This window comes from Mchenga conophoros, linkage group LG16 (assembly GCF_057382185.1).
Source record: "Mchenga conophoros isolate Kocher_MC1m ecotype Shallow Benthic linkage group LG16, M_conophoros_male_GT1.1, whole genome shotgun sequence".
Taxonomy (NCBI): domain Eukaryota; kingdom Metazoa; phylum Chordata; class Actinopteri; order Cichliformes; family Cichlidae; genus Mchenga; species Mchenga conophoros.
In genome coordinates, this window is record NC_140541.1 from 10,818,799 (window position 1) to 10,846,559 (window position 27,761).

Sequence of the window (27,761 nt, forward strand, 5' to 3'; positions counted from 1 at the left end):
TGTGTGCACAAGAAGCACTTAAACCCACAGGTTTGTGGTTTTAAACCATGGCCAAAGCACTCTTAATTTAAATGTTTTTTCAGCTGTTGTATTCCTGTTTGTGATGAGGTCCAGGCATGGAAATATTATTATATGTAAAAGGCTGACTAACCTTTATTTTTAAAGATGAATTAGAACTATTTAAGTCTGTCCATGTAAAAAGGCTGTTTGGAGTTTGTTTCACTTGCAAACTGCAATTAAATTAAATAATGCTGCAATAAACGAAACACTTCAGATTTGTTGTGTGCTACCAGCCTGTTGTAAAAAAAAACACACATGAAATAAACGAGACGAGATATCGTGCGCAAAAGTAAAACATTACCAAACATGATTAAAAACTCATCTGTTAAATGTCATATATGAGACCTGTACTATGAAGCCAGTTTAGCTGCTTAGCTGAGTCCTGCGGTCCATCACCATCAAACAATAACATGTCAGTGAAATAATGTCATATTATAGTATCATGGAGTGTCCGATAATACCCATTTGTATTAATTTAGTAGTGCTTTTCCCCTCTTACAAGCCAAAGTGCCTTAAATTTCACAAAAACTCTTGTGCTTTTAATAGTGTATGTTTCCTCACACACACATTCACGTAACTGCACATTATTCAGGCTTAACATCTTATTCCACTGGGCTATTTACTGGAATAGGTTAAAGATAACTGAGAAAGTGTGACTTGTTGTTACGCCAGATAAACAACCTAAATTAACAACAATCCTTCACAGAGTCATGTATTCACATCATGAAAACAATCACTTTTTATTATCAGATTCCAGTTACTCTTACATTTTTTTCCAACTCTCACAAAATCAAAATGTTAAAGTTTGCAGGCGGTTAAGGAGTCTGAGGCTGCTCGTTTGAAGCTGTGGTATGTTGTCTGTGGGACTCAGGCTCAGCAGGAAATACCTTGAACGATCCCGCTTCTTCACTTGAATTCTGGACCTCTGCTTGGATTTGTTGAGGATCTCCAGAGCTCACTGCACCTTCATCCATCTCCTCCTCCATCCTATCAGCTAGTGGTTCGCGTTCCTGCTCCTTTTCGTCTGAGCTCGTGTCCTCCATGACAAACAGGTTCCTCATGGAGTCTGCCACTGCTTCTCTCAGCTCATCCTCTGACTCCTCAAAGTTCCTAATGAGAAAGAGTGGAAAAAATTAACACTTAATGACATGTAAGAGTTTAAAAACAAACACACATTGACCAAAATGTTTGATGTAATTAATAGGGGTGCAACAATATTCGTATCGATATTGAACCGTTTGATACAGTGCTTTCGGTTCGGTACGCATATGTATCGAACAATACAACATTTGTAATTTCTTTTATAAATTTTCCTTCTGACGATGCTGTCTGTGTTGAGCGCTCAGTGAATCTGTGTTCGACTACTCCGCCTAGGGCAAGCTAGCGAGACAGAAGTTAAGCTCTCCTTGCAACAGGCAAATTGAACCTCATTCAGATCTGGCGTTTGGAATTATTTTGGTTTTCATGTGACGTATGACCCTGAAGGTAAGCGAGTCATGGACTAAAGTAAAACAGTATTGTAACGTTCTCAAGAACCAGACGGTTGGGTCTCAGTTTGTCCGTTTATTCGGCACAAGCAAGCGGGTTGCTAACTCAGGGGAGAGCGCCCTCGTGCTACCCTCTCTTCAGCCTGGCACCCACACAACACAGAACCCAGGTCCCCCCTCCCCTTCCTCCACACCACCCTCCCTACTTCCTGCAGCACAACCAAACATGAATCTTAAAAGAACAACAACAGTGTGCAAAGATAACCAACATGTACAATAACACTTAACCATCGTTACACTGCCCCCCCAGCAATAAGTTCCTCGTCCCCGAGGGAACGACACAGTCTCTGAGGCGGGGTGGTAGCCTACGTTCCCTCCTTGACCTCCTGAGCCCCTGAGGTGGACGCGGAGCTTCGGGGCTTTGGGGTGGAGAGTCCGAGGGAGGGGAACGCAGCCCCGGTCGGGGGTCCCTCTGAGCAGGGTCATGGACGCTCTGTACACGTCCCTCTGGAAAGGAGGGGAGGGACTGCCCTCTGTAGGGGGCCATCCGGTCTCTGTGCAGCGCTACTATCCTCCCCCTAGGAGGCAACTGCACCCTGTAAACAACCTCCCCCACTCGCTCTAGGACGCTGCAAGGCCCCACCCAGCTGCTATCCAGTTTAGGACACCGTCCCTTCTTTCTCTTGGGCTGTAGACCCACACCAGCTCCCCAGCACGGAAGTGCCTCCCCTTAGTGGTGATGTCATAATTCCTCTTTTGGCGCAGGCCTGCCTTCGCCAGCTGCTCCCGGGCGTAGGAATGTGCAGAATCCAGCCGGTCCTGCAGCTTCCTTGCGTAGTCCCGGCCTGGTGGTGCTTCTGGCGCGTCCGGGGGCTTCCCAAAAGCCAACTCTGCAGGAGTTCTCAGCTCTCTCCCTAACATGAGCAGGGCAGGCGTACATTGGGTGGAGTCCTGTACTGCCGACCTGTAGGCCATGAGGGTAAGGGGAAGATGGTAATCCCAGTCCCGTTGGTGTTCTGAGGTAAGGATGGCTAGCTGCTGGGCCAGCGTCCTGTTAAACCTTTCCACCAGCCCATCGCTTTGGGGGTGAAGTGGGGTGGTGCGGGTTTTCTTAATCCCAAGGCGTTCACACATGGCAGCAAATACCTTGGACTCAAAGTTACGCCCCTGGTCACTGTGGAGGGTCTCTGCTGTTCCAAAGCGGCTGAACATCCCCTCCACTAATACATCAGCGACCGTCTCAGCCTCCTGATCTGGGATGGCGTATGCTTCCGGCCACTTGGTAAAATAGTCCATGGCCACAAGAACATAGCGGTTTCCTCTGTCTGTGCGAGGAAATGGGCCCATGACGTCCACAGCTACTCGCTCCATTGGGGCTCCTGCTGGTTGCTGCTGAAGCTGAGCCCGGGACTGGTCCTGTGGCCCTTTGTGTGAGGAACATGCATCACAGCTGCGGCAAAAGTCCTCCACGTCCCTCCGCTGTTGACCCCAGTAATAGCCCTGGCGGAGGCGGCGGAGAGTCTTGGAGACCCCAAAGTGGCCGGAGCCAGTGCTCCCATGGCAGGCTTCCAGCACAGCTGACCTCAGCGACCTTGGCACCACAACCTGCCACCTCTCCTCCCCCGTGGCAGGATCCTTCCAGGCACGCTCCAACACCCCCTCCTTCAGCCTGAGAGCTGCAAACTTGGCCCATAGCCCCCTGGTACAGATGGAAAACCCAGTGACCTCATCCCAAAGGGGTTGCTCCCCCTTCTCCAGCCACTGCAGGACCGGCAGCAGGTCCGTGTCTTGTTCCTGCCGTGCCCTCCACTCCGCTGCATCCACCACCAGAAGAGCCCTGCAGGCGAGCTGTGCTGCTCCGTCCATTGTCGTGAGTTCCCGCTCTATTTCCTCTCGCTTCTCACAGTAACGGCAGCCAGCTGCAGCACATGGGCGGCGAGAGAGGGCGTCTGCGTTAGAATGGTGCGTCCCTGCTCTGTGCTCCACAGTGAAATTGAAGGCTTGGAGCTCCTCCAGCCAGCGAGCCACCTGTCCCTCTGGCTCCCTGAAAGACATCAGCCACTGAAGGGCAGCATGATCAGTTCTGATAACAAATGCTGTGCCGCACAGGTAGTACTTAAAGTGTCTCACCCCTGCCACCACAGCCAGCAGCTCTCGTCGTGTGACACAGTAGCGCCGCTCACTCCTGTTCAGGACCCGACTGAAGTACGCCACCACCTTCTCACCTTCCGGCCCAACCTGCGACAACACAGCTCCCAGCCACACATTACTTGCGTCAGTGTCCAGGACAAAAGCCAGGGTGGGGTCAGGGGGGGCAAGGACTGGAGACTCTGTCAGCGATCTGCGGAGGGTGTCGAACGCCTGCTGACAGTCCCGGGTCCAGATGAAGTCACGGTCCTTCTGCAGCAGGTGGAAGAGTGGTGCGGCTATGGAGGAAAAGCCCTTCACAAACCTCCTGTAATAAGACGCCAGCCCTAGGAAGCTTTTGAGCTGTTTCTGGTCTGCTGGTGTGGGCCACTCGGTAATGGTGTGAATTTTTTCCTCCAACGTGCTGATGCCCTCACGACCCAGCTTGTGGCCCAGAAACTCCACCTCCCTCCTCATGAAGTGGCACTTGTCGGGGTGCAGCTTCAGGCCTGCAGCTGCCACCCTCTCCAACACTTGTCTCAGGGCATCCAGGGCAGCATCAAAGGAGCTCCCGTGCACTAGAAGGTCATCCAGGTAAACCAGACACCGTTGCCGTGGGACGCCAGCCAGCACACTGTCCATAAGCCTCTCGAAGGTCGCAGGAGCATTGCAAAGACCAAAGCTCAGGACTTTGAACTGCCATAGTCCCCTGTTAGTGCAGAAGGCTGTCTTCGGTCTGGATTCCGGGGACAGTGGCACCTGCCAGTAGCCACTCCGCAGGTCCAGGGTGGAGAACCAGGAGGACCCGGCTACTAAGTCGAGAGACTCATCAATCCTGGGAAGGGGGTAAGAGTCCTTCTTCGTCACTTTGTTGAGTGGTCTGTAGTCCACACAGAAACGCATCCTAGGACTTTTTTTCTTAGGCACCATCACCACCGCGGAGGCCCATGGGCTATCAGATGGCTCTATGATGCCCGCCTTCATCATTTCACACAACTCTCTGTCTGCAGCCTCCTGATGAGCCAGGGGCAGGCGGCGGGGGCGCACTTTAATAGGCTGGGCATCCCCGGTCTCAATGACGTGCTCTACCAAGTGTGTCAAGCCAACATCACTTTCTTTCAGGGCAAAAATGTCACTAAACTCTTTTAGTACCTGCCATAGACTCTCTTGCTGCTGTGGAGTCAGCCCCTCACAGTTCTTTGACCAGATACTCCTCACTGCTGAGAGCCTCTCCTCCTCCTCCGCTCGCTGTTCTGCTGGCGGGTCTGCAGGGGTCTCTGCGGTGGAGGTGGACGCCGCGGCAGATGCTGTGCAGACCGGGGGGGGAATAAGCGGCACCTTCTTCCCATCAGGGAGTGCGAGGAAGCCTTTGCCTAAGTCCAGTACACCACCAATGGCTCGTAAAAAATCCAGCCCAAGGATGCAGGCGTCCTGCACGTCAGCCACCCAGGCAGCATAAGACACACCGAGGTCCCCCACCTTGAACTGGAACACTCCCCTCCCTCTCATTGGGGCCAGATCACCGGTCACAGTCTTAAGTTGCACATTAGTCGGTTGCACAGCAGCTCCGGGTGGGACAACATCGGGTCGGACCAGCGTTGCATTGGACCCCGTGTCCAGCAGGGCCGTACAGGACACCCCCGCAATCGTCACTGGAACATGGCAAAAGCCGCCAACCTGGGTCCAGCCCACAGCGATGGCCGCACCAGGTGGGGGTGGCGGTGGAGTGGGGATGTCGTTCTCCCAGGCCCGTGTACTCCCGCCTACACGGGCCCATGGGCGTTTCCCTGAACCGCTGCAAGCTTGGGGCACTGCCTGATGAGGTGTCCGACTTGTCCACAACCCCAGCAGCTCTGCGGTCGGCGGTGTGGGCCAGCCCGAGGGGAAGGCGACTGCAGCGAAGCCGCCTGCACCAAACTGCACAGGCCCGCTGGCGTCTCCGTCTGTTCCACAGGTGCTGACACAGCCCTCACCACGTGTGCGTCATCAGCGCCCCCAGAGGATCCCGCAAGCATCTCCCTCTCCAACGCTAGCTCTAGGGCTGCACTGAGTGTGGCCGGACGAGCAAGCTGAGTTTGCATACGGAGCTCTTTAGGGCTCAGGGCCTGCAGGAACTGGTCCCGAGCTAACTCCGCCTGCACTGATGGTGGCATGCTGTCATACGCCCTCCGGCAAAGGCACTCGACTTCATGGGCCAAAATGCGGAGGGGCTCACCTGGCAATCTGCGTCTGTTGTGGAACTCCGACCTCAGCAGCACTGGTTGGTTATACTGCCCGAAGCGCCTCTGAAGTGCTCCGACCAGAGCATTATAATCTCCCCTCTGCTCCCCGGTTAGCAGCAGCAGGCATGCAGCTGCATCCTCACACAGGCACAAAGCCAACTGGAGAGCTTTATGTTCCTCAGACCAGCCAGCTGCAACAGCTAACAGCTCGAACTGTGCGATAAACACTTCCCATGGCGTCTTGCCGCTGAACTTAGGCGTTTTTATATTCGCTGCAGCTTGCTGGGCGCCGCCATGTTTGTTTACATCACGTGACGGCGCGCCAAGCGAGGTCGACTCCTTCCCGCCGGAATCGCGGCCGCTGTGCGAACAGTTCCCGAGCCTAGTCAAACCTGGAGAAAATCCAGCCTCGGCAGACAGCCGCAGCGCCGTTTCCCTCACTCCATGGGCGGGCGAGCGCGGACGAACCTCCCTCTCCTCCGTCTCCTTCTTAATCTTGCCCGGCAACATCCTCGTCTCGTAACGGCAAGCGTCGCCAGCAACAGGGTGTCGGGCGTTCTGGGGTCCTTTTTTCTTCCTTCACTTCTGACACCAATGTAACGTTCTCAAGAACCAGACGGTTGGGTCTCAGTTTGTCCGTTTATTCGGCACAAGCAAGCGGGTTGCTAACTCAGGGGAGAGCGCCCTCGTGCTACCCTCTCTTCAGCCTGGCACCCACACAACACAGAACCCAGGTCCCCCCTCCCCTTCCTCCACACCACCCTCCCTACTTCCTGCAGCACAACCAAACATGAATCTTAAAAGAACAACAACAGTGTGCAAAGATAACCAACATGTACAATAACACTTAACCATCGTTACAGTATGTTGGATGTGCCATGCAATGCTCAATTACATTGGTGTGAACTAGTGTGTTAGCGCAGTTAGCTCGTTAACGTGTTGGCCGTCTAGCCCCATGCACGGAGTGATCGGCGGTAGCTCGTTAACGGAGATTTGCCGTGTTGTGGCGTTAAGGTCATTTCAACAATATTAACCTGAAAGCACTAGTGGGAACACAACGAATATGACTGCACATTTACGCCGACATCATCCTAGTGCAAAGACAAGTGGAAGCAGACAAAAAAAAGCAAGCATGCTACTAACTTTAGTCATTTAGACAGCTGTTAGCACATGATTCTCCTTATGTTGCTGAGAATATAGCCCAGAAGAAGCGGATAGTATAGCTTTTATTTTGGAAAGAGACATTTCTCTGTAATAAACTCTCTTTTCCAAAGATGAGTGATTCCTCAATCAGATACAGGGCTCGCAATATCGCTAGCCCGATGTCCCGGAGCTAGCGATTTTTTTCAGTCGGGCTACCAAAATCTATCTCTTCCCTGCCCGTCGGGCTATTGTAGGAAAAATATATGTCAATGCTTTTGCATTCTTTCAGAAATGTAGCTGGGTAATTATGTCATTGGCATCGGTGAGCCACTGTCAATATGTGACATATTGAAGTCGCGTTTGAATTTGCGCTTGTTTTTTTGCTTTCACTTTGCAATCGTGCGAACTGTGTATAGAGAGCGACAGCACTGATCTGTGAGTGATGATAATTTGTGCACCAATTCCTCTGACATCGTCTTATTAATCGTTAGCTTACTATGCAAACATGACAAGTGAAATCTCCCGCAGCTTAAACATGTGAGAGGTTGATCGCGCAGAGAATCGCTGAGCTTATGTGAGTGCGTGTAAAAGCATTTCAGTTCTGCTGAGCCAAATAAGACAGGCCAGGGTGAAGAAGTGACAGCCAAAGAAAAGCTTACCACAAAACGGAGAAGTTATGACAAATCAGACTATAAGGCAAAAAGAAAGTGCAGCTTTATGGTTTCATGGACAAAATAATTTCTGTGGCTGCGATATGATGAGCTAAATAACCAGGGCTGCACATAAGTGGTCCGCAGGTGCGCATTCGCTGTCAAAATAAAAAACACACACAAGGGTTAGGGTTAAATTTAAAAACTGTACTTTTGAGTTAAAATATATATTTATAATTTTAATAAATGACAAATTAAAAATGCATGAACATTTTTTTGTATCGAAAAAATATCGAACCATGACACCAAAGTATCGAACCGAACCGAACCGTGAATTTTGTGTATCGTTGCACCCCTAGTAATTAAGTAAGATTTGTGATGTTGCAGAATTGTACACTGCTGAGTAAAGACGGGTAGAGGCTTTTCGACTCGCTGCACATTGTGGCTCAACCTCTGTGTAGAAATGTGACTAAAAATATGAAGCATTGCAAAAATCATTGCTCAATGTAAAAAGTAACTTTGTTGTCTATAATACATTCATATCTTATATATCTGGTATTGTTCTATTCCCCCCCTCTGAAATTCAGAGACATGTAAAGCTCCGCGCTGTTACATGACGAGCAACACTGACGAGCAATTTTTGGTGCATTTTTTCACTAAATTCTTCTGGAATTTGACTAATGTGTCCAAAGTTATAGTTGACAATCTGATTCTCTTTCATTTAATCCTCTAATTCAGGGGTCCCCAATCCCAGTCCACGAGGGCCGGTGTCCCTGCAGGTTTTAGATCTCACCCTGGGTCAACACACCTGAATCACATGATTAGTTCATTACCAAGCAACTGGTCCATCAGCTGTGATGGATCAAGGACACATCTAAAACCTGCAGGGACACCGGCCCTCGTGGACTGGGATTGGGGACCCCTGCTCTAATTTCTGTACAATACTGTAATAAACTGATATCTGATAACTGTAACTCCATCTGGTTCAGCTCACTGTGGCAGCATGGAGTAAAAATACGCAGTATATTTAGAATGTGAACAGAAAGAAGTGTTGACTTACGTGTCATCATCATCTGACCTCGGCTCCAGACGCTCTTCATCCATCTCCACATCAGACTCCTCCTCTCCTTCACCATCCCTTTCCTCCACTTTGTCCGGGTTAATTTCCTCCTCTGTTCCGTCCTGCTGTGTCTCTAAATCTTTTTCACATTATAGACATTCCAGGACCACTGAGAACAGCACATTTCACCCTTTACACTGCTGGTTTCAACACCCATCAGATGTGAGTGTGTGATGTCTCACCTGTGGCCACTGAATCTAGAGTTGATGATGTGAGCTCAGCCTGAGCCAGAGCTCTCAGCAGGGTGTTAGGGGGCTCGTCAATCCACTGCCTACGACCTGCCACTTCCTCACCTTGTCCAATAGATCGACATTATTCAGAGAAGCAAAAACCGACTAATTGTAATAAACATTTTGAGCATCACCACCCAGCTGTTCTGTGGGTATGCTGCACCTTGTCCAGCCTCGACCGCCGTGTTGTAGACTGAGTTGATGTCCATGTTGCCAAGCGCGTTCAGCAAAGTCTGAGGAGTCCTGTTGCTCCACCCCCTCCTCCCCTGTAGCCAATCCTTGAGCTTCAGCTGTGCTCCTTCCTGGAAGGACAGAGTTCGATTCAGTGGATCCACTTCCTGCATGGAAAAGGAACGTAAGAGTGAGAAGAAGATTGGCAGTTAGAAAGATACTAAAGACTATATTTATTATATTTATATTTATTTAATTAATTATTTCACCTTTTCTTTTATTTGGCTTTGATTGATATCTTGTGTAATTTTATTATATAGTTCCTATGTACAGCACTTTGTGTCAGCTGTGGTTGTTTTAAAGTGCTTTATAAATAAAGGTGATGATGATGATGATGATATCTTCTGTCTCTCACCTGGTCATCCTGTTTTCTTCCTTCCTCTTCTTTCTCCTCCTCCTCCTCGTCTTCCCTTAGCTTTTCATTATCTAATCGGATCTCAAACATGATTCCCCTCTGTAGACGTCACAAACCCCCAAAAAGAGCAAAAGATACAGTAGTCTTCAGTGCTTCAGATGTGTCAACAACTTAAATGCCACTGTTGAATCTGGAAAGGTCTTCAATATTCAAATAGTTTGAATGCAGGTATACAAGTAGAATTACTGGACTAAACCTCTGCAGAATTGTTTTTGTTGGTATAAACTCACTTTGTCTTTGTGTTTTCTCTCCAAAGCTCTCATCTGGTCTCTGTTCTCCTCTCTGATCTGCCTCAGAGCTGCTTCAACATCCTGCAGAAACCAGACACAGAGAAAACTACAGTTATGAATTCTTCTGTAGAATGAATATTGTATCCCTAAATATGTGTGCAAACACTACAGTGATTGCTTTAAAAATAAAGCAGAATATACTGTCAGAGTATGGTTATAGGGTTGTAATAGTTCGTGAAGATAATACAGGTATATGCCATGCAGCCACAGGGTGTGATTTGCAAGGAAAATGGACCTTTAATCGATCTACAGTACAAACAACACTTTGTGCACTGGCAACGCTTTGATAGTTGAAATGATATTGCAAAGACGTGAACAATCTGGATTCTGTTCTGTTCCAACTTGTTGTTTCAGAGTCAAAACTATTACATTATTAATATAAAAAATTAAATAAAAAGATTTAGAGTGTCACATTTTACAGGACATTCAATACAAATATTTACAGTGGGTGTCCAACGCATGCCTGGTCATCTACATCAGCATTCCCTAAAAAGGTGAGATTTATAGTCTCGTATTTCATTCCATTGTATTCATTCAGTTATGCACGGTGTCTGTTGTCTCACATCCTGCAGTTACAAAGCCTTGATGTGAAGAAAGGCTACAGTTTGTTAGTTTGGCAGCTGATGGCGACGCTGCTGTGATGGGCTGTTAGAGAGGAACGGTCAGTGGAAAGACCAACCCTAACTTGACCATCATACACTGCATTCACAAGTTAGAGCCTGCAGTCCATGATGGTGCAGAACATGTTACAGAGATATTTTCACATATTTATGAAGTGTTTGTTGCTGGTCTGAATAAATGTAAAGCCTTGCCCCTTTTCCTCTCTGGAGGTTTGCATATATGAGTAAAAGAGGGGCACTGCACTGCAAATATCACGCTACAGGAAAGCAGAAAATTAACTGGCCTCTGAAAGAAATTAAATTAGCTTTAGAAAATTGCTTTATATTACTAAAATATCATCAATATGAAGAAAGTATTTGTGATTCCTATCCAGTAATCTATTTCACCAGTGCAGGTGCTGCTTCCTGGGGCTCTTTGTTGTCGACAGATGGTTCTATGTCCTTGGATTGCTCCAACACAAAGGTCTCGAGTTTGTGTTGTGGCCTGGCCTGAAACATGACAGGATGAAAATATGTTAATGCTCTTCATTATTGACTGAGAGTTGCTATTATGTGTATTTTCTGCAGAAGGTTGATTCAACCTTTGAAGTGACCCAAAGTGTAAAAGGGTAAGTTCAAGAGTTCAGGAGTTTGTACGTACCTCTGCTTCAGCTCTCATCCTCATCTGTTTCATCTCCAGGTGATATTGCTGTCTAATGAGATCGAGCTGACGCAGGTACTCCTGCAACCACACACACACTCTAAAAGCTACTAGAAAACATTCCTAGGAGAGTTTTTCTGCATTTCTTTATTTCTGTAAACACATTTTTGTCCTTCATTTAGATACTAAACATAACTGCTCACTTTAATGGCTGCTGTGTCTTGTGAGTGTGTCCCACCTGCTGACCCCCTTGTCTCTTGTCCAAAGGCATATGTTGGTGTTCAGGTTTGCCCACCTCCTGCTCTTGACCACCAGGCTTGCTGTTGCGCTCAGCTGTACATGGACGCAGACCCTGAACAACAGAAAAGCGAAGGCTAAAGGTAAAAGTGGCTAATCGTTGTGAAAACTGTGCCACTTTCATTTCTTACAGTATAGTCTTACAGGTAATAAACTCTACTGTGCATTAGTACAGTTTAATAGTGAACAGTTTTGATGTACTTGTGTTCCACTACACTAACCACAACACTACAGCTCCGCTTATAGTTAATACACTAATAGAAGAGTAGATATTCCAGCAACAGTGTGTGGAGGCACAGAGCTTAGTCCTACCAGCTGTTTCTCTGCTCTCAGCTTGTAGTCGTTGGCCTCCTGTCTTCTCTGCAGGTATTCATTTCGAGCGGCAGCCACACTGACAGAAGAAGATTAACTGTTACTTTAGTTCAATTCAATTGTATTTATATAGCGTAAAATCACTGAACAGGTGCTTAAAGGTATTTTATATTGAAGGTAAAGACCCTACATGGGTTACAGAGAAAACACCAACAACTAGATCACTGTCTTTGAGTAAGCCTTTGGCGACAGTGGGAAGGAAAACTCCCTTTTAACAGGAAGAACTAGGCTCAGGGCATCTATCATGACCTGTTGGGGTGAGAACAGGAAGACAGGGCAGGACCGTTCTTCTCCCTTGCAAAAAACTCTTATCTACTTGAAAGCTGAACAGCTGCTGACTGTTTTTATGAGTCGCTGCTATTTACATAAAGTGTGCTGCTAGGTCCTAGTATGAGTGCAGTTCCAAATTTATGGTCGTCTGGATGAAGGCTGGTCTAGTTTTGGAGACTTTTCCCTGATGCTAGGGAATCAGAGCTAACCAAGAAGATATTTTACCGTTTTATCCCATTTAAGTACTTAAAAAGAACCTTTAATGGCTGTATGTACAGCTGAAACAAATCATCCATTAATGAAGAGGAACTCAATTGACAGCTATGCTACTGTAATGATAGCTGGATGTACTTTCTATCCTATTGTTTTTATTGGTTGATTTAATTTAAAGTTTTTACAGAAACTGTTTCCTGAATAATTGTTAGCTACAGGTGTACTGGTCTTTGGTCACTCACAGCTGATATGGTTCCACAGAACAAGGAGCAGCTTGGTCTTCACATTGCTCCTTTGGTCTTTCCACAGGAGGAAGAGGAAGAACATCCTCTTTGTTCCTCCTCTGAAAGGCATCCAACTGGGCGTGGTAATGCTGGTAATGGCTGACAGGCTGCTGACCATTAAACCTGTAATTAATATTACATATTATACATGCATGATAAACCATCATCATTAAGTGAAGCTAATGGTTGATTAACCAAACCTGAGATCTGTACAATAGAGGTATAAGAAAGTACATCCTTTCAATTCTAAGGTTTTACATATCAGGACATAACTTGATGAGCTCTGGAGACTTGATGATGATGATTTAAATCAAGCACATTTGATTAACAGCACATGGCTGCTACTTACCCACTTAATTCCCTCTGCATCAGCTAAGGGTCTACTTTGTCATACACTGCTTCTGCATTTTGGCTTAATTTTTGTTAAATATATAATGACATGGTGTAATTTGTCTATGTTCAAATCCAGTCTGGGGACTTTCTGTGCAGAGGTTACATGCTTTCCCGTGTCTGTGTGGGTTTTCCCTGGGAACTCCGGCTTCTTCCCACAGTCTAAAAACATTCTTGGGTTTAGGCTAATTAGTGATGCTAAACTGGCCATACATGTGAATGTGAAAGTGAATGGTTGTCTGTCTCTCTGTATTAGCCCTGTGACAGACTGATGACCTGTCCAGGATGTACCCCAGCTCTCACTGTATGAAGCTGGGATGGGCTCCCCAGTACCCCAACCCAAACTTGAACTGGATAAGCAGAAAAAGGATAGATGGATGTAATATGTCATGTTCATATGAGGCTGCGGCTAGCTATTATAAGCTCTAATTTTTTTTTACAGATCATCTTGAAATAAGATGCACTTAAAGCTGGTCAGGTTACACAGCTGTAAACAGAAGTGTCAATATCAGGCGGGAATAGGACCAAAGGAGTTACTATGCGTTCACATCATTCTGAGCAAACCTTTGGATCCCTGGAAACTCTCTATTGGCTGCTAGTTGTGCTTCTCTACGTTGAGGAGGCTGCAATTACAAACAAATGCAGTATTAATACAACAGAAATACAAGAAAAACTAAAGAACTGTATTATACCGACTGAGCTGTGCTTCCATTGCTTTACTGCAGCTTTGTTAAAAGAACAAAGAATTCCAGTAAAGCAAAAATCATGCTTGGGTGATACGAGCTCTACTCCAAATCTGAAAAAGCACCTACTAGCTAAGTACAGCAGTTCCACACCACTGGAGGTACAGTAGTTAAAAATAAGCTAGCAAGTCAAGCAAGTCATTAACCGCTGAAACTTACAAAGTTACTTTTTTATGGTGGTAATCAGTGAAACTGTGGATATTGTTTCCATGTTATTACTTTATGGTGGGTGGGTGTGTAGGCTTTGAGAGGGACTTTCCAATCTGGTTTAGCAGGCACTCGCTTGTTGGCATTCCCCGGCCTCTCGGCTACTCTAGCCTTCTGAATCTTACCTGGAAAACATGAGAATCTTGAGTTAGAATAACAAGGAGTGGGCTGTTTTTTGCTGTCTGTGAGCACAGAGTCACACGCTGTGATTGTTGTTGATGGTCGCTGTCTCACAGATAAAGTTCACTTTTCTTGGTTTCTGTGTTTTTAATGTGTCACTTTCACACATGACATAAATGTAGGTTTATACGTGTATACAGTGGGGGGGGGGGGGGGGGGGGGTTTACTGCTTTGACAGTGCATGCAGTTTTTCATGCACTGCTTTATCGATTAAAAGAAAAAGACTAAACCACTCACACAACAGGTAAAAATAATGTGCAAGTGTTGAGACAAATAAGTTAGGTAACCATTGTGAAGGAGAAAGTGAAAATAAACACCCCCTCAGTGATTTGTCCTTGGGCTGTGCGCTGATGTTATCAAAACACAATGTGAGCCAGGATGTAAGGTGATTACATTTAGTCCAATCAGGTTCCAGCTCTTCCCCAACAGTTACTGAGTGATACGAGCGGACAGGAGTTTCCCTGCAGCTTATCAGATGTGTTGAAGGACAGTCGTGGTGTGGGTAAGCTACCACTGGGTGTCACTACAGTATACACAATTGAAGACTCAGAACAGAACTGAAATTATTAAGAGATTCTCTTACTGCTCTTATACCTGAAGGCTCTGCTGATGTTTATCTAATACAACTCTTAGTGCTTGTACTATAAAAAGTAATGCAAAAAGTTTTGGAAAAAAACACTCCTGCATCATAGACAGTGACTGGAAAGACACCACAGGGAATTATGTTTGATATGTGCACACAGCATACAGAGGCATCCCTACAGCTATGCTTTATGTTCTTTAAATTATTTTGAAAGTAAATTAAAACATATAACCATCAATAAACACATCAGACTAACATCTGAAGCCCCTGAATTCGATCTGCACCATAACAACATGGTCCAAGTCATAATGAACTATCTTGAGCAACACAACAGAAAAAGAAGTACAAGCAGAAGTATTGCAGCAGATGGTCTGGGCTGTAAGGAGTCTTGACCTCAACATCATGGACACAGTCTAGGAATAGAATAGGCAGAAGATACTGACAGAACCTAAATCAGAAGGGGAAAAAAAATCAAAGCATGTTTTCCAGGAGATGTGTGAGGGAAAAAAGCTGCCTTCCAAGTAATTTAAAATTTTGTATTGTAAGTCCAGCTGCACCTGGTGTTTTTGCTGCTCCCCCTCTTGTTTTAACTGGTTGAGACCCCACAGCTTTGTTTCTATGCAACACGGTGTGGCTAAACTCCTCTTGCATCACCTGCTCACACACAAGAAATCACAAAAACAGAAGCAAACCTGCACATTCATATATGTATTTATCTGTCAGAGATTTTTATGACCAAGTCAATACCTGGAATTTACAAACATTTAAACTAACACACTATATCATTTTATGTAATGTGAGATCTGTTTGAATTCATGACCCGTGAAGTTCTGTCTGAAAAACAAAACAATTCCTGAAATCTGAATTATCTAAAATCTCAATTAATCTCAATTAATATTTAGTAATGTTTCAATCTGTTTGACAAATATATTGGGCACTGAAAAAATATTTTAAAATATTTATAACTAAGTAGTTGTTTAGTATTATGCCCATATAGTACTATTTTTTAAGAAATTTGTTTGCTGTGCTTGTATGATCTTGATTGATTGATTGATTGATTGATTGATTGATTGATTGGTTTATGTGTTTGATTTTGTTTCATGAATTAGTGACAGTGCTAATATTATCTTATTCCTAAACTATCTTTTTTATGTTGTAAACATGAACAATTTCCTTTTACTGAGACGATTTGATGACATCAATAATCTGTGAACCAATCTGATTGCAAACCTGAGTATCCAGGTGTTTGCTGATATGTTTCTCCAAAATAGGACGTCGGAGGACTGAAGTGACTGAGGGACGGTCTCGTGGGTTGACCTGAAAAAGAAAGAAAAAAAATGTTTGCTTTCATGTGTATGCACAATTAAAGTACAAACTCAGCGCTTCCTGGGAGATCCAAAGGTATTTTTTAGCAAAGACACACCATCTCGGTCTACCAATGCAGTCTCTTTCCTGTAGGAAGCATCCAGACTAGCTGCTCCAAAGTGACATCTTGGTCACATGACCAAACCACTTCAGATATTAGCCCAAAGGAGCAGTTGTTCTACTCCCTGCTAATTACAGTCTGACTCATTACTAATTAAGTCTGAGTCAAAAGACCAGCTTCATGTTCATACTTGTTGGTTTTGCACACTTGTTTATCTAACTCATATCCACAGACCAAATGAAAAACCTGGAAGTGACATGAGAGTGTCTGACCTTAAAGAGCTGGGTGACCAGCAGGCGTAGGTCGTAGGAGTAGCGGCTGGGTACTGGGCTGTAGCGCCCCCTGCAGATTTTACTGACAAGCTGTCGCAAGCTGCTGGCCTCAAACTGCAGGAGACAAGTCGACACAGGCACACACAAATACCCCATGGGATATATATATGCAGCACACAGAGAGTTCATGTAAAGATCTCTACTTTGGACGACCAAAACAGATTCTGTGTCAGTTTCCTATTCGGTCTAATTCTGATTCTCTTACTGCACTCCTACACAGAGGCCAGCATTGGCGTAAGTGTTAGCATTAAGACAGGATTAGTGAAGCTGAGTGTGTGAAGCAGCTTTGGGTGTGCAGGGCGTTGGGCATCTTACTGGATGTTTTAGGGTACAGAGTTCATACAGGACACACCCCAGAGACCAGATATCCCTGCAGGAAGGAAACACACACACACACACACACACACACACACACGCACACACACACGCACACACACACGCACACACACACGCACACACACACGCACACACACACACACGGACCAAGGTTAGAAGGAAAGATTTCAAAAGCAATCGGACATCATTTTAACCACATCAACTTTCTAGTGAGACATAGACTTTATTACAAACCACTCTCACCTCAGTGTTGATTTTTGGGGGTTTTATTTACTAAAGTGTGTTTGCAAAGCATGTTAAATTATTATTTCTGATACACCTCACCTGTATAACTCAATATTTCCTTGTGAAACTTAAGTTTCCAGTCCGCTTGAGCTGAACAACACCACAATCTTAAGAGCACTGAAGCAGCTAATCAGAGCATAGCTGCCAATAGTAAAAATTCTTTTCAGGCATTTGCTTTCTTGGCTCAGAGCCAAGCGTGGGTGTGGGGTGTTTGTCCTCTCGCAGTTTGGTGGGACCTTTTAAGCGTTGAGAAGTTAAAGGCATTTCTGTCTTCTTCTGAAAGGACAGCTTAGGAGTTTGGAATTAGTTCATGTCAGTAGGGGTGTCAGCCATGAAAACTGTGTGTGTGTGTGTGTGTGTGTGTGTGTGTGTGTGTGTGTGTGTGTGTGTGTGTGTGGGAAAGAGGAAGGAACTTTGACCTCAGTTGTATCAAAATAAGACTGCAGAAGAGTGCAGCAAAAACACAAAAAAGAATGGAGGAAGGACGAATCATCAGCTTGAGATGTTGCATGTGTGAGTTTGCTTTTGGCAGGCCTGTATGTGTCTCTCTGTGTATGTGTTTCAACACATTGACACGAGTGAAGGTGCTGCAGCCTGAGCAGATCATGACTGGAAGATTACAGCACCTGTGCTCTATTATTACACCCACAAAGCTAATCCACAGCCACAGGTTCTAGCAGGGAACCTCCTCATTCTGGCCTCAGCTATTTGTTTAAACCCTCCCACATCCAATCACAGCTTAGTCCCCAAAAACAAGGTGTAGCAGGGATTTCAAGATCACAATGATTTCACCAATGATTTCCTGGAACAAAAAAAGGTTTTAGGCTTCAGTGGCTGATTCCGTGTGATGCACGCTGCATACTTGTGTTGCGGTTTCCTCAAGATAAAGATGTCTTAAAAATAAAAGTCAATTTTTGAGACAGTAAATTTTAAAACAGAGCAATTTAAAAACTGTGTTCTTCGAAAACTGTGGGCCTTTAAGGATAATAGTTTTAAGGGTTAGAAGGATTTTTTACTTTCAAGAGACTGAAAAACATAGCAGAGGACTGCAGGGGACTGTACTATGAAGAAGGAAGTTTGTACTATGAGGTTTTCCTGTACTCCAAAACAACTCAAAAACCTGGGACCAAAACTAAGAAAGATGATAAAAACTACATTGTGACATACTGTTTCATACTACAACATTTAAAAAAGCAAATATTCACATATAAATTATCAGAAAATTCTTTTTATGTAGTTTCCTACATAAGCTGCTCCTAATAAACAGACTTTACACTCTGGCTCCACTGCTAAAAAAGATCAAAGTTAATGACAGATCAATTTATTTGTGCAGACATTTAGATGTCTGGTTTCAGAGCTGAACACAACTGGAGCTTCAGCCCCACACATGTGAGGTACAAAACAAAAACACAGTTTTACCATATCTGCTCTATTTTTGTGCCCCTCCTTTAATTGGTTTGTATAACTTTTTCTTTAAACATTAAATTGTGGGCACAACAAGCCTCTGTAGCTTATCATGGAATAAAATAAATATCCAAAAAGAGGTTATATTATGGAGCTTACTGGTTGCACAGGTATAACAGAACAATCTGAACAGTATGATATATATATATCATACTGGCAACCACACATACATACGTCTTGTTGTTATAGGGCCGATTCTCACAGATCTCTGGGGAGAGGTAGTACGGTGTCCCAACACAAGTCCTGGCCAGCTCCATGGTACTACACAATGTACAGAAACAACACTATTAGGATAAATAAATTAACTGTAAATACAAGTTTATATGCATGCTATCAAAGAACATACACTAAATTACTAGTGGTCTCATAAAGCAATATGGGTGTTTTTCATACAAATGTTTTTTTAGTAAGGGCACTCAGTGAAAACAGTTGGTTGAGGCAAAGTCTTGAAGGAAGCATTTGTTTTTGTTTTTTTGGTCAGCCATGTAAGATGGAAGTCATCATTAGTGGTGACGAGAAACATTAAATATATGTTCTGGAGAAAAGCAAATGAAATGACTTTCTGGAAAAATGTAAACACAAACAAGACCAAACATAACTTTAAACTGAAGCTCCTTTTGTCAGTGAGTCAAAATGTAAGAACATGAAGCTATGAACCTAAGTGATCAGGAAAATATGTATCATAAGTTATCTAACTGGCTAATTAGATTGTAGAAAACTTGTTTCTCTTCTTTACAAAGACTAACACGTAAGTCTGGTGTTTATTTTTTAGCCATTTTCACCTGCTCACTGGTTATTTTCTCTTTTATGAATTGTTTTTATGGGAAAATCCCAGTAGATCATCAGATTTTGAGGTGCACCTAACAAAGTGGTTGGTGAGCGTATATTCACCAGTAATTGGGACACGGTGTTTAGACCAGTGTTGGTGTGAATGGGTGAATTTAGCATGTTGTATAGATTGTTTTGAGTACTCCAGGAGAGTAGAAAAGGGCCATATAAGAATAAGTCCATTTACCGTACATTGCCTGCACTGAGATTGAAGAACTGGATTATCAGAGCAAACTCTGCTGTTAGAAAATAAATCATATGTAAATGCAAGTTTTGCAAAAGCTTTAATATAAGAGCTTTTAGCCGTCTCCCCTATCCGTCTAATGTGAACCATTACTTTAATTATCTGCTGTATTTTGTTACTGGGGAAAAAACGAAAAACACATTCGAGTTAATTGGCAACTAAGCTTAATGGACTGCCATTAAAGAAGCATGGTTTGCACAAGTAATAGCATTTTATAGGCTATTCTATATTGTGCTGGGAGCCAAACAGAGTGCTTTCAGCCCTGGGGTAATATGATGACATTTCCTGGTACCTGTTAGGATTCTGGCTGCTGCATTGTGAATGAGCTGAAGTCACCCTACTGATGATTTGGATAATCTGGCAAACAGAGCATTACAGTAATCTATCCTACTCGATATGAATGCATGGACCAATTTCTCAGAGTCAGTTTGAGACGATATTGATGCGATTATCAAAACTGAAACCCAGAATGACTGAAAGACTCCAGACTTGCTCACTGAGAGAGACAGAGTGGATAAATACGAAAGCATTTTCTGTCTCTGACTTTTTGGAAAAACAACAAATATTTCTGTTTTGTTTCTATCCAGCTCTAGAAAACTTTCCAGACATCAAGCAGTTAATGTCATCAGTGCAGCTCATTAGTTTGTGAATGGAGGTTAGTTCATCAGAGGAAAAGGATAAGCACAACTATGTGTCATCTGCATAAGAATGGGAGGATATCTTATGATTCTTCGTGATAGTATCAAGTAGGAGTACGTAAAGGTTAATCAGCAATGGACCAAGGACTGAGCCTTGAGGATCCATCCATCCATGCAATCAGGAACCTGACCTGGTAAACCCACTGTGTCATGAAGCCTTTGAATTAGAATGTCGTGGTGCTGAAAGCAGGAGTGAGTTCAGATAGAACTAAAACTCAGACTCTTTGTGAGCCATTATTGATGTTTATTGATGTTCTTTTTATTTTTTAACAGCCCTCTGTATCTTTAGCACCATTATTACATCCATACAATATTGATTGTAAATAAGGTTAGTACGTTGTTAAAGCAGGCCATACAAAAGGCGTCATACGTTTTTGTGCTCTGAGTGGATTTGAACCCTGATTGGTACTTATCATAAAGACTGTTAAATATATATTTACTCAGTTGTTTGTAAACAAATTTTCCAAATTTTGTGAAAGGGAAGAATAAAATATTAGAAAAGGGAAATTATGTCAATATTATTTTTCTTAAATAGTGGTGTGATTATTACATATTTTAGAGAAACAGGGAAGATGCCAGTATGTGGAGAACTATTGATACTGACTAAATGATTTGTAAAACATGAGCTACAAATTTGAATAGTTTCATGGGAATGGAGTCAAGGAACAAGGTGTAGGACTTGATGAATAATTCCTTCCTGATCTTTAAAATTTAAAGCTGAGAATATGAGGCATTGCTAGGTAAATTACTGTAACAGACTAAGATATTACCTATGATATCATGAACATTGCTCTTGTAGAAAGAAAGAAATTTGTCACATTTATTTATTGAAAGAAATTCAGTTGGTATGGTTTTGGAGAGATTAAGTAGTTTGTCAGTGGATGAATATAGAAAAGCAGTATTAAACTGGTTTTCAGTTCAGAGATGTAGAGTTGTCTGGCTAATTTAATTTTGTGTATCAGTAAAATATATTTTTATAGAATAAAAAATTAATTTGTAGTTATTTTTTTTTTCTGTATTTTCTCTCAGCTCTCCTGCAAATCTATGAAAAACACCAGATAGTGATCTTGAAGTGAAGCTAAAGGATAAATGAATGTCAGTCGTACAAGTGGAAGCTGGCTGAACTCCTACAAAGCGTAAATCAAAACCTGCTGGTGGCTCTCATGAAAATCAGTCAAAGAATATTCTTCGGCATCAGGACTCATTCTCTGCGAGCCATGATTTTCTGCCCAAATGTTCATCAAACGTCCAATTGCTGAAACATTTTAAACATGTTTGCTATTTTCAGTCATGTCTAAAAATTATTGCATGCACAGACTGTTATTTACAGGACATGGATGTGTTTTTATCATTCTCTGCAAGCAGCCAAAAAAACTACAGACAGACCATTATTTCCACAGCCATTTGTTTACATGTCCGGGACGACGGTTTGTGGAATGATAATCAGTTGTTTGGAAGTCATCCATGTTTTACAGAGGGCTCAGCGACAGACAGCTGCACAGCTGTGTGTGTGTGTGTGTGTGTGTGTGTGTGTGTGTGTGTGTGTGTGTGTGTGTGTGTGTGTGTGTGTGAAGATGACACTGACTTACTTATTCAACATTCTTGCGATTCCAAAGTCACCCAGCTTCGCTTTCATCCCTCCGTTGGTTAGGAAGATATTCTAGACCAGAGGGAGAGCAAGAATGAAAGGATGTCTGTGTTCAACAAGGATGGCACTAACATTGTGTGTGTGTGTGTGTGTAAACGGATAAGACTGATGATAGACAGTGATGGCCATGAGTAGTCTGTGGTCAGTTGTTTTGAGATATTCTTGGAGCTGGCATACAGCAAGGTCTTTGTTCAATGCAAAGCTGACCTCAGGACAGTTCAGCTGTACAATACTGTGCAATGATAACACTAGATAATTATAAAACTCAACCTCAGTCTCTGTGGGTAATGTTTACCACGTAAATGTCCAATAATGAATATAATGCATGATGTAAACTCTGCATTGTAAAGCTCAGGTAAAGTGATGGTACTTGTTCAGTTTGGTTCTGACAGGTGACTGTGATCACAATCCTTGTCTTTAAAAATGATAATCAGACTTACATTGGTTGTTGTCAGGACACAGACTACAGAAATAAATAACAGGTCTCGTGCATTTCTTTCACATCTTAGTCCAAAATCTATATGTAAATCATAAAAACATATAACTGTTCATGAGGAGGTGAATGCATGTGCAAGTTTGATCACTATTATTTGAAAAAACACCATTACTATATAAGGCCACCTGTTTTGTGTAATTTGTTGAAAAGTTCAAAATAGTTTACAAATACTGAACACAGACAGAACAGCTTGTTTTGAATGAATTAGCTTTATATGTGATTGCAGGCTGTAGTGAAGCAGGTTAAATACTTGAGCTTTGATGTCTCTGTGGAGAATCTTCCGGTCATGGATGTGTTTGAGGCCCAGACAGATCTGAACAAACCAGTCGACGATCTAAGAAACATGCAACTGTTTTATTACTGTGACATTTTCATATGGATAGAGAGCAAATTACCACCTAATGAAGAATATAAATGAAAACCTCCACAATTAATGTTCCGATTAGGCATAACATTGTGACCACCTGCCTAATATTGTGTTGGTCCCCCTTTTGCTGCCAAAACAACTCAGCCTAACAACCCATCGAGGCATGAAGGTGTGCTGTGGTATCTGTCAGCAAGATGCCAACAACAGCTCTTCTAATTGTTAAGTTGCAAGGTGAGGGCTCCTTGGATTGGACTTGTTTGTCCAGCACATCCAGATGTGCTGGACAAACTTTGATGCCTCACAGAGACATCAATGTCCAATTGGTTTGAGATCTGGGGAATTCCGAGGCCGAGTTAACATGTTAAAACCCTTTGTTGTGCTCCTCAAACCATTTCTGTAACCATTTTTGTTTTGTTGCACATTATCCTGCTGAAAAGGCCATCCGGGAGTACTGGTTCAATGGTGCGGTTGGTCTGCAATAATGCGTTGGTAGGTATCTCATATAAAAGTAACATCAACATGGATGACAGGACCCAACGTTTCCCAGCAAAACATTTCACAAAGCATAACACTGGTTTGCCTTCTTCCCATAGTGCATCCTATTGCCAGGTGTTCGCCCAGGTAAGTGAGTCACACACACCCGGGCAGCCACATGAGGTAAAAGAAAACATGATTTGTCCAATGAGACCCCGTTCTTCCATTGCTTCATGGTTTAGTTCTAATGCTTACGTGCGTATTCCTGCCACTTTCGGTGGTGGGCAGGAGTCAGCACGGACACCCTGACTGGTCTGCAGCTATCCAGCCCCACACACAACAAACTGTGATGCTCTATGTATCTACAGTGGCTTGCAAAAGTATTCGGCCCCCTTGAACTTTTCCACATTTTGTCACATTACAGCAACAAACATGAATCAATTTTATTGGAATTCCACGTGAAAGACAAATACAAAGTGGTGTACACGTGAGAAGTGGAACGAAAATCATACATGATTCCAAACATTTTTTACAAATAAATAACTGCAAAGTGGGGTGTGCGTAATTTTTCAGCCCCCTGAATCAATACTTTGTAGAACCACCTTTTGCTGCAATTACAGCTGCCAGTGTTTTAGGATATGTCTCTACCAGCTTTGCACATCTAGAGACTGAAATCTTTGCCCATTTTTCTTTGCAAAACAGCTCCAGCACAGTCAGATTAGATGGACAGCGTTCCTGAACAGCTGATCTTGCCACAGATTCTCGATTGGATTTAGATCTGGACTTTGACTGGGTCATTCTAACACATGGATATGTTGTTTTAAACCATTCCATTGTTGGCCTGGCTTTATGTTTAGGGTCGTTGTCCTGCTGGAAGGTGAACCTCCGCCCCAGTCTCAAGTCTTTTGCAGACTCCAAGAGGTTTTCTTCCAAGATTGCCTCGTATTTGGCTCCATCCATCTTCCCATGAACTCTGACCAGCTTCCCTGTCCCTGCTGAAGAGAAGCACCCCCAGAGCATGATGCTGCCAAACATAGCGTCTTGCATTTTGGCCAAAAAGTTCCATTTTGGTCTCATCTGACCAGAGCACCTTCTTCCACATGTTTGCTGTGTCCCCCACATGGCTTGTGGCAAACTGCAAATGGGACTTCTTATGGTTTTCTGTTAACAATGGCTTTCTTGTTGCCACTCTTCCATAAAGGCCAACTTTGTGCAGTGCACGGCTAATAGTTGTCCTATGGACAGATTCCCCACCTGAGCTGTAGATCTCTGCAGCTCGTCCAGAGTCACCATGGGCCTCTTGGCTGCAAACTCCTGTGAGTTTAGGTGGACGGCCTTGTCTTGGTAGGTTTACAGTTGTGCCGTACTCCTTCCATTTCTGAATGATCACTTGAACAGTGCTCTGTGGGATGTTCAATGCTTGGGAAATCTTTTTGTAGCCTAAGCCTGCTTTAAATTTCTCAATAACTTTATCCCTGACCTGTCTGGTGTGTTCTTTGGACTTCATGGTGTTGTTGCTCCCAATATTCTCTTAGACAACCTCTGAGGCCGTCACAGAGCAGCTGTATTTGTACTGACATTAGATTACACACAGGTGCACTCTATTTAGTCATTAGGGATCAGGCAATGTCTATGGGCAACTGACTGCACTCAGACCAAAGAGGGCCGAATAATTATGCACACACCACTTTGCAGTTATTCATTTGTAAAAAATGTTTGGAATCATGTATGATTTTGTTCCACTTCTCACGTGTGCACCACTTTGTGTTGGTCTTTCACGTGAAATTCCAATAAAATTGATTCATGTTTGTGGCTGTAATGTGACAAAATGTGGGAAAGTTCAAGGGGGCCAAATACTTTTGCAAGCCACTGTATGTAACCAGCATTAACATTAAGCAATCTGAGCTACAGTAGCTTGTCTGCTGGATTGGACCACACAGCCCAGCCTTCGCTCTTCACACGCATCCATAACCTTGTAGCTGGTTCACCACTGTCCCTTCCTTGAACCACTGTTGATTAGGTACTGACCACTGCAGACCAGGAACACCCCACAAGAGCTGCAGTTTTGAAGATGCTCTAACCCAGTCATCTAGCCATCACAATTTTTCTCCAAACCTTACACCTTGAGGGCTCTTGCTCCCTAATATATCCCAGCCACTAACAGGTGTCATGATGAAGAGATAATCAGTCTTATTCACTTCACCTCTCAGTGGTCATAATGTTATGTCTGATCGATGTGTGTTTGTACTGTTATTTCTTGCGTGCAGTAATAACAGAGACTGAATGTCCTTCAGTGTGTTTGTGAACATATTTCAGTGCAAAACTATCACAGTGAGGAAAATCTGATCAGCCTTTATCAAATAGCTAAGGCCAGGGTGAGGTATACCTGCTCCTCAGTGAAAGGAACTCCTCTCTGTATGTTGATTTTCTTCATCAGATCTCCTCCGTCACAGTACTCCATCACTATATAAAGGCTGCCTCTCTCTATACAGACATCCAGAAAACACTTTAACACTGATATAAACTGATACATTACATCTTCTACTCTGAAGCCCACACATACCTTGAAAGGACCGGATGAAGGTGACAATGTTTGGATGTTTCATCTTTGACAGCAACGTCACCTCTTTATTGGATGATTCCTTTTCCTTTGCTGACATCTGAGCAGCAAAACACACAAAAATAAAAGGAGTAATGTGTTCTTGGGAAAAATACTTCTAAATAAGCACTAAATATAGTTTAGAATTGATCACTTGAGCTCTAATGGTTTTATCTGGGCTGCAACTAACCATTCATCATCAGTGCTTTTCAATGTAAGTATATTATTTACTGAAGTTACTCTTGTAACAAATAACACTTAAGCAACACGATTTTTAGCTGAGAGATGTAGAATGTCTCAAGGGCTGTAGTGACATACAAAAGACATAATCTAATGTACACAGTGAGAAAGACAGCTTATTTAAGACTTGTCTTAGTCTATACTGACTGCAGAATATGAGTTGTTTTACCATAACCTGATTCTACTTCAAATTAAGCTGGTGCCTGTATATTAGATAAGCTTAGTTTGTGCTTGAAGCATACATTACAAAGCTGAGACACTACAAAGCTGCTTGAATGCATGTGTAAGTCACAGAGAGCAATATAGTGTGATCGTTTTCCTGATCCCAGGCAGCACTGCAGGTAGGGAAACTGAGCTATGCTGCTGTACCTTCCTGAGGCTGATCTCTTTGACCACACACTGTGTGTTTCCACCTCCCCCTTTGTCTTTGACCAGGAAGGCTTTTCCAAATGCACCCTGCCCAATCTGTCTGATAACCTCATAGTCGTTCATTGCCCCTGGAAGACAATATGAGGGGCAAACAGTTTAGCTGATGAAACACAAACTCACTGAGACTGAGTAATAATGGAAAAAAAAAAAAAGTAAAATAGTAAACTTTTTGTTCTCATTTTAAAAATTAATGAAAATGTTAAAACGGTGGTAAAACAAAATAAAATAAATGCGTGTAAGCTATTTGCCTATGCCCTCGCCTTAAAAAAAACGAATCAGTATTATTAACCCTTTCATGCATGAATTATGGCAACCTCAATCAGGATTTTTTCTTTTGAAAGTATTTTTATTCATCTTTAGGGCATGAAAAAAGATTTTTGAACTTCATTTTTTTAAAACATGTACTATTCAAAGAGTTTTTTACATGTCCACGTAGGTGGAAACCTTGCTGACCAGTGGGTGGCAGGGTATGGAGCGACACATCAGTGTCCAATGTAGTGGTTTATGTGCAAGTATACCATCAACACTGACACAAATACAAGAAAACAGACTTTGAATAGCTGTCCACTGTTGTGACCACTATGCGTGACAGGGTTAAACAATTTGGAATAAGTTTAAACAACTATTAACGCGTTCATTTTTCTTAATTATTAAGTCGCCGTCGAACACAGACGGAACTAAGGCCGTTGCCATGGAGACTGAAACACAGTCTACTAGCATTCAATTTAGCACGTTTAACACAAGTTCACCAAAGAGGAGGACAGTGCTCACTTTTTCTCTCTTATAGCGACACAGAAGCTCTGCACTTACCCTTTCAAAAGTAGCAAAAGCAGAAGTCACATTGCGAAAGAAAACGGCTGCAAATTACTTATAAAGTCATTAGAGGAAGCGCTTGTCTTCAGAAGTGTTGAACTACGGTAAGCGCGAAAGGAAACCACGCAGAATGCTGGGAGTAGTAGTTTTTGTAGGCGAGTTCGCCATTAGCTTTCGCCTTTATATTTCCCAAGCTGCTCAGCAGTTTCATTTTGTAGTGTTGTGTTACAGCACCTATTATTCATTAATTCATTCGTTCATTTTTATTTGCGCAGTAAACTACTTAAACTGCAACACATTTGGGCCAT

The 27,761-nt window shown here is 43.4% G+C and overlaps 1 protein-coding gene across 2 annotated transcripts; it reads right to left on the reverse strand.

Annotated features, from left to right (window-relative positions):
* Nucleotides 1-268: 268 nt before the first annotated feature.
* nek5 (NIMA related kinase 5) lies at nucleotides 269-27,564 on the reverse strand. Of its 2 annotated transcripts, XM_085249273.1 has the most exons (24): nucleotides 27,451-27,564; nucleotides 26,581-26,708; nucleotides 25,936-26,032; nucleotides 25,759-25,856; nucleotides 22,782-22,865; nucleotides 21,977-22,047; nucleotides 18,792-18,878; nucleotides 16,848-16,902; nucleotides 16,473-16,586; nucleotides 16,005-16,091; nucleotides 15,332-15,428; nucleotides 14,024-14,136; nucleotides 13,626-13,684; nucleotides 12,630-12,794; nucleotides 11,845-11,923; nucleotides 11,474-11,587; nucleotides 11,236-11,316; nucleotides 10,983-11,084; nucleotides 9,916-9,996; nucleotides 9,626-9,724; nucleotides 9,203-9,377; nucleotides 8,992-9,102; nucleotides 8,750-8,888; nucleotides 269-1,170 (listed from the first exon to the last, which is right to left on the reverse strand). In XM_085249273.1, the coding sequence occupies exons 2-24, from the start codon at nucleotides 26,701-26,703 to the stop codon at nucleotides 876-878; spliced, it is 2,526 nt and encodes an 841-aa protein (XP_085105399.1). In that variant the 5' UTR covers nucleotides 26,704-26,708; nucleotides 27,451-27,564; the 3' UTR covers nucleotides 269-875. The 2 variants fall into 2 exon arrangements, with proteins under 2 accessions (XP_085105399.1, XP_085105400.1); XM_085249274.1 differs by lacking the exon at nucleotides 269-1,170 and having other exon boundaries at nucleotides 8,789-8,918.
* Between the last annotated feature and the right edge of the window lie 197 nt (nucleotides 27,565-27,761).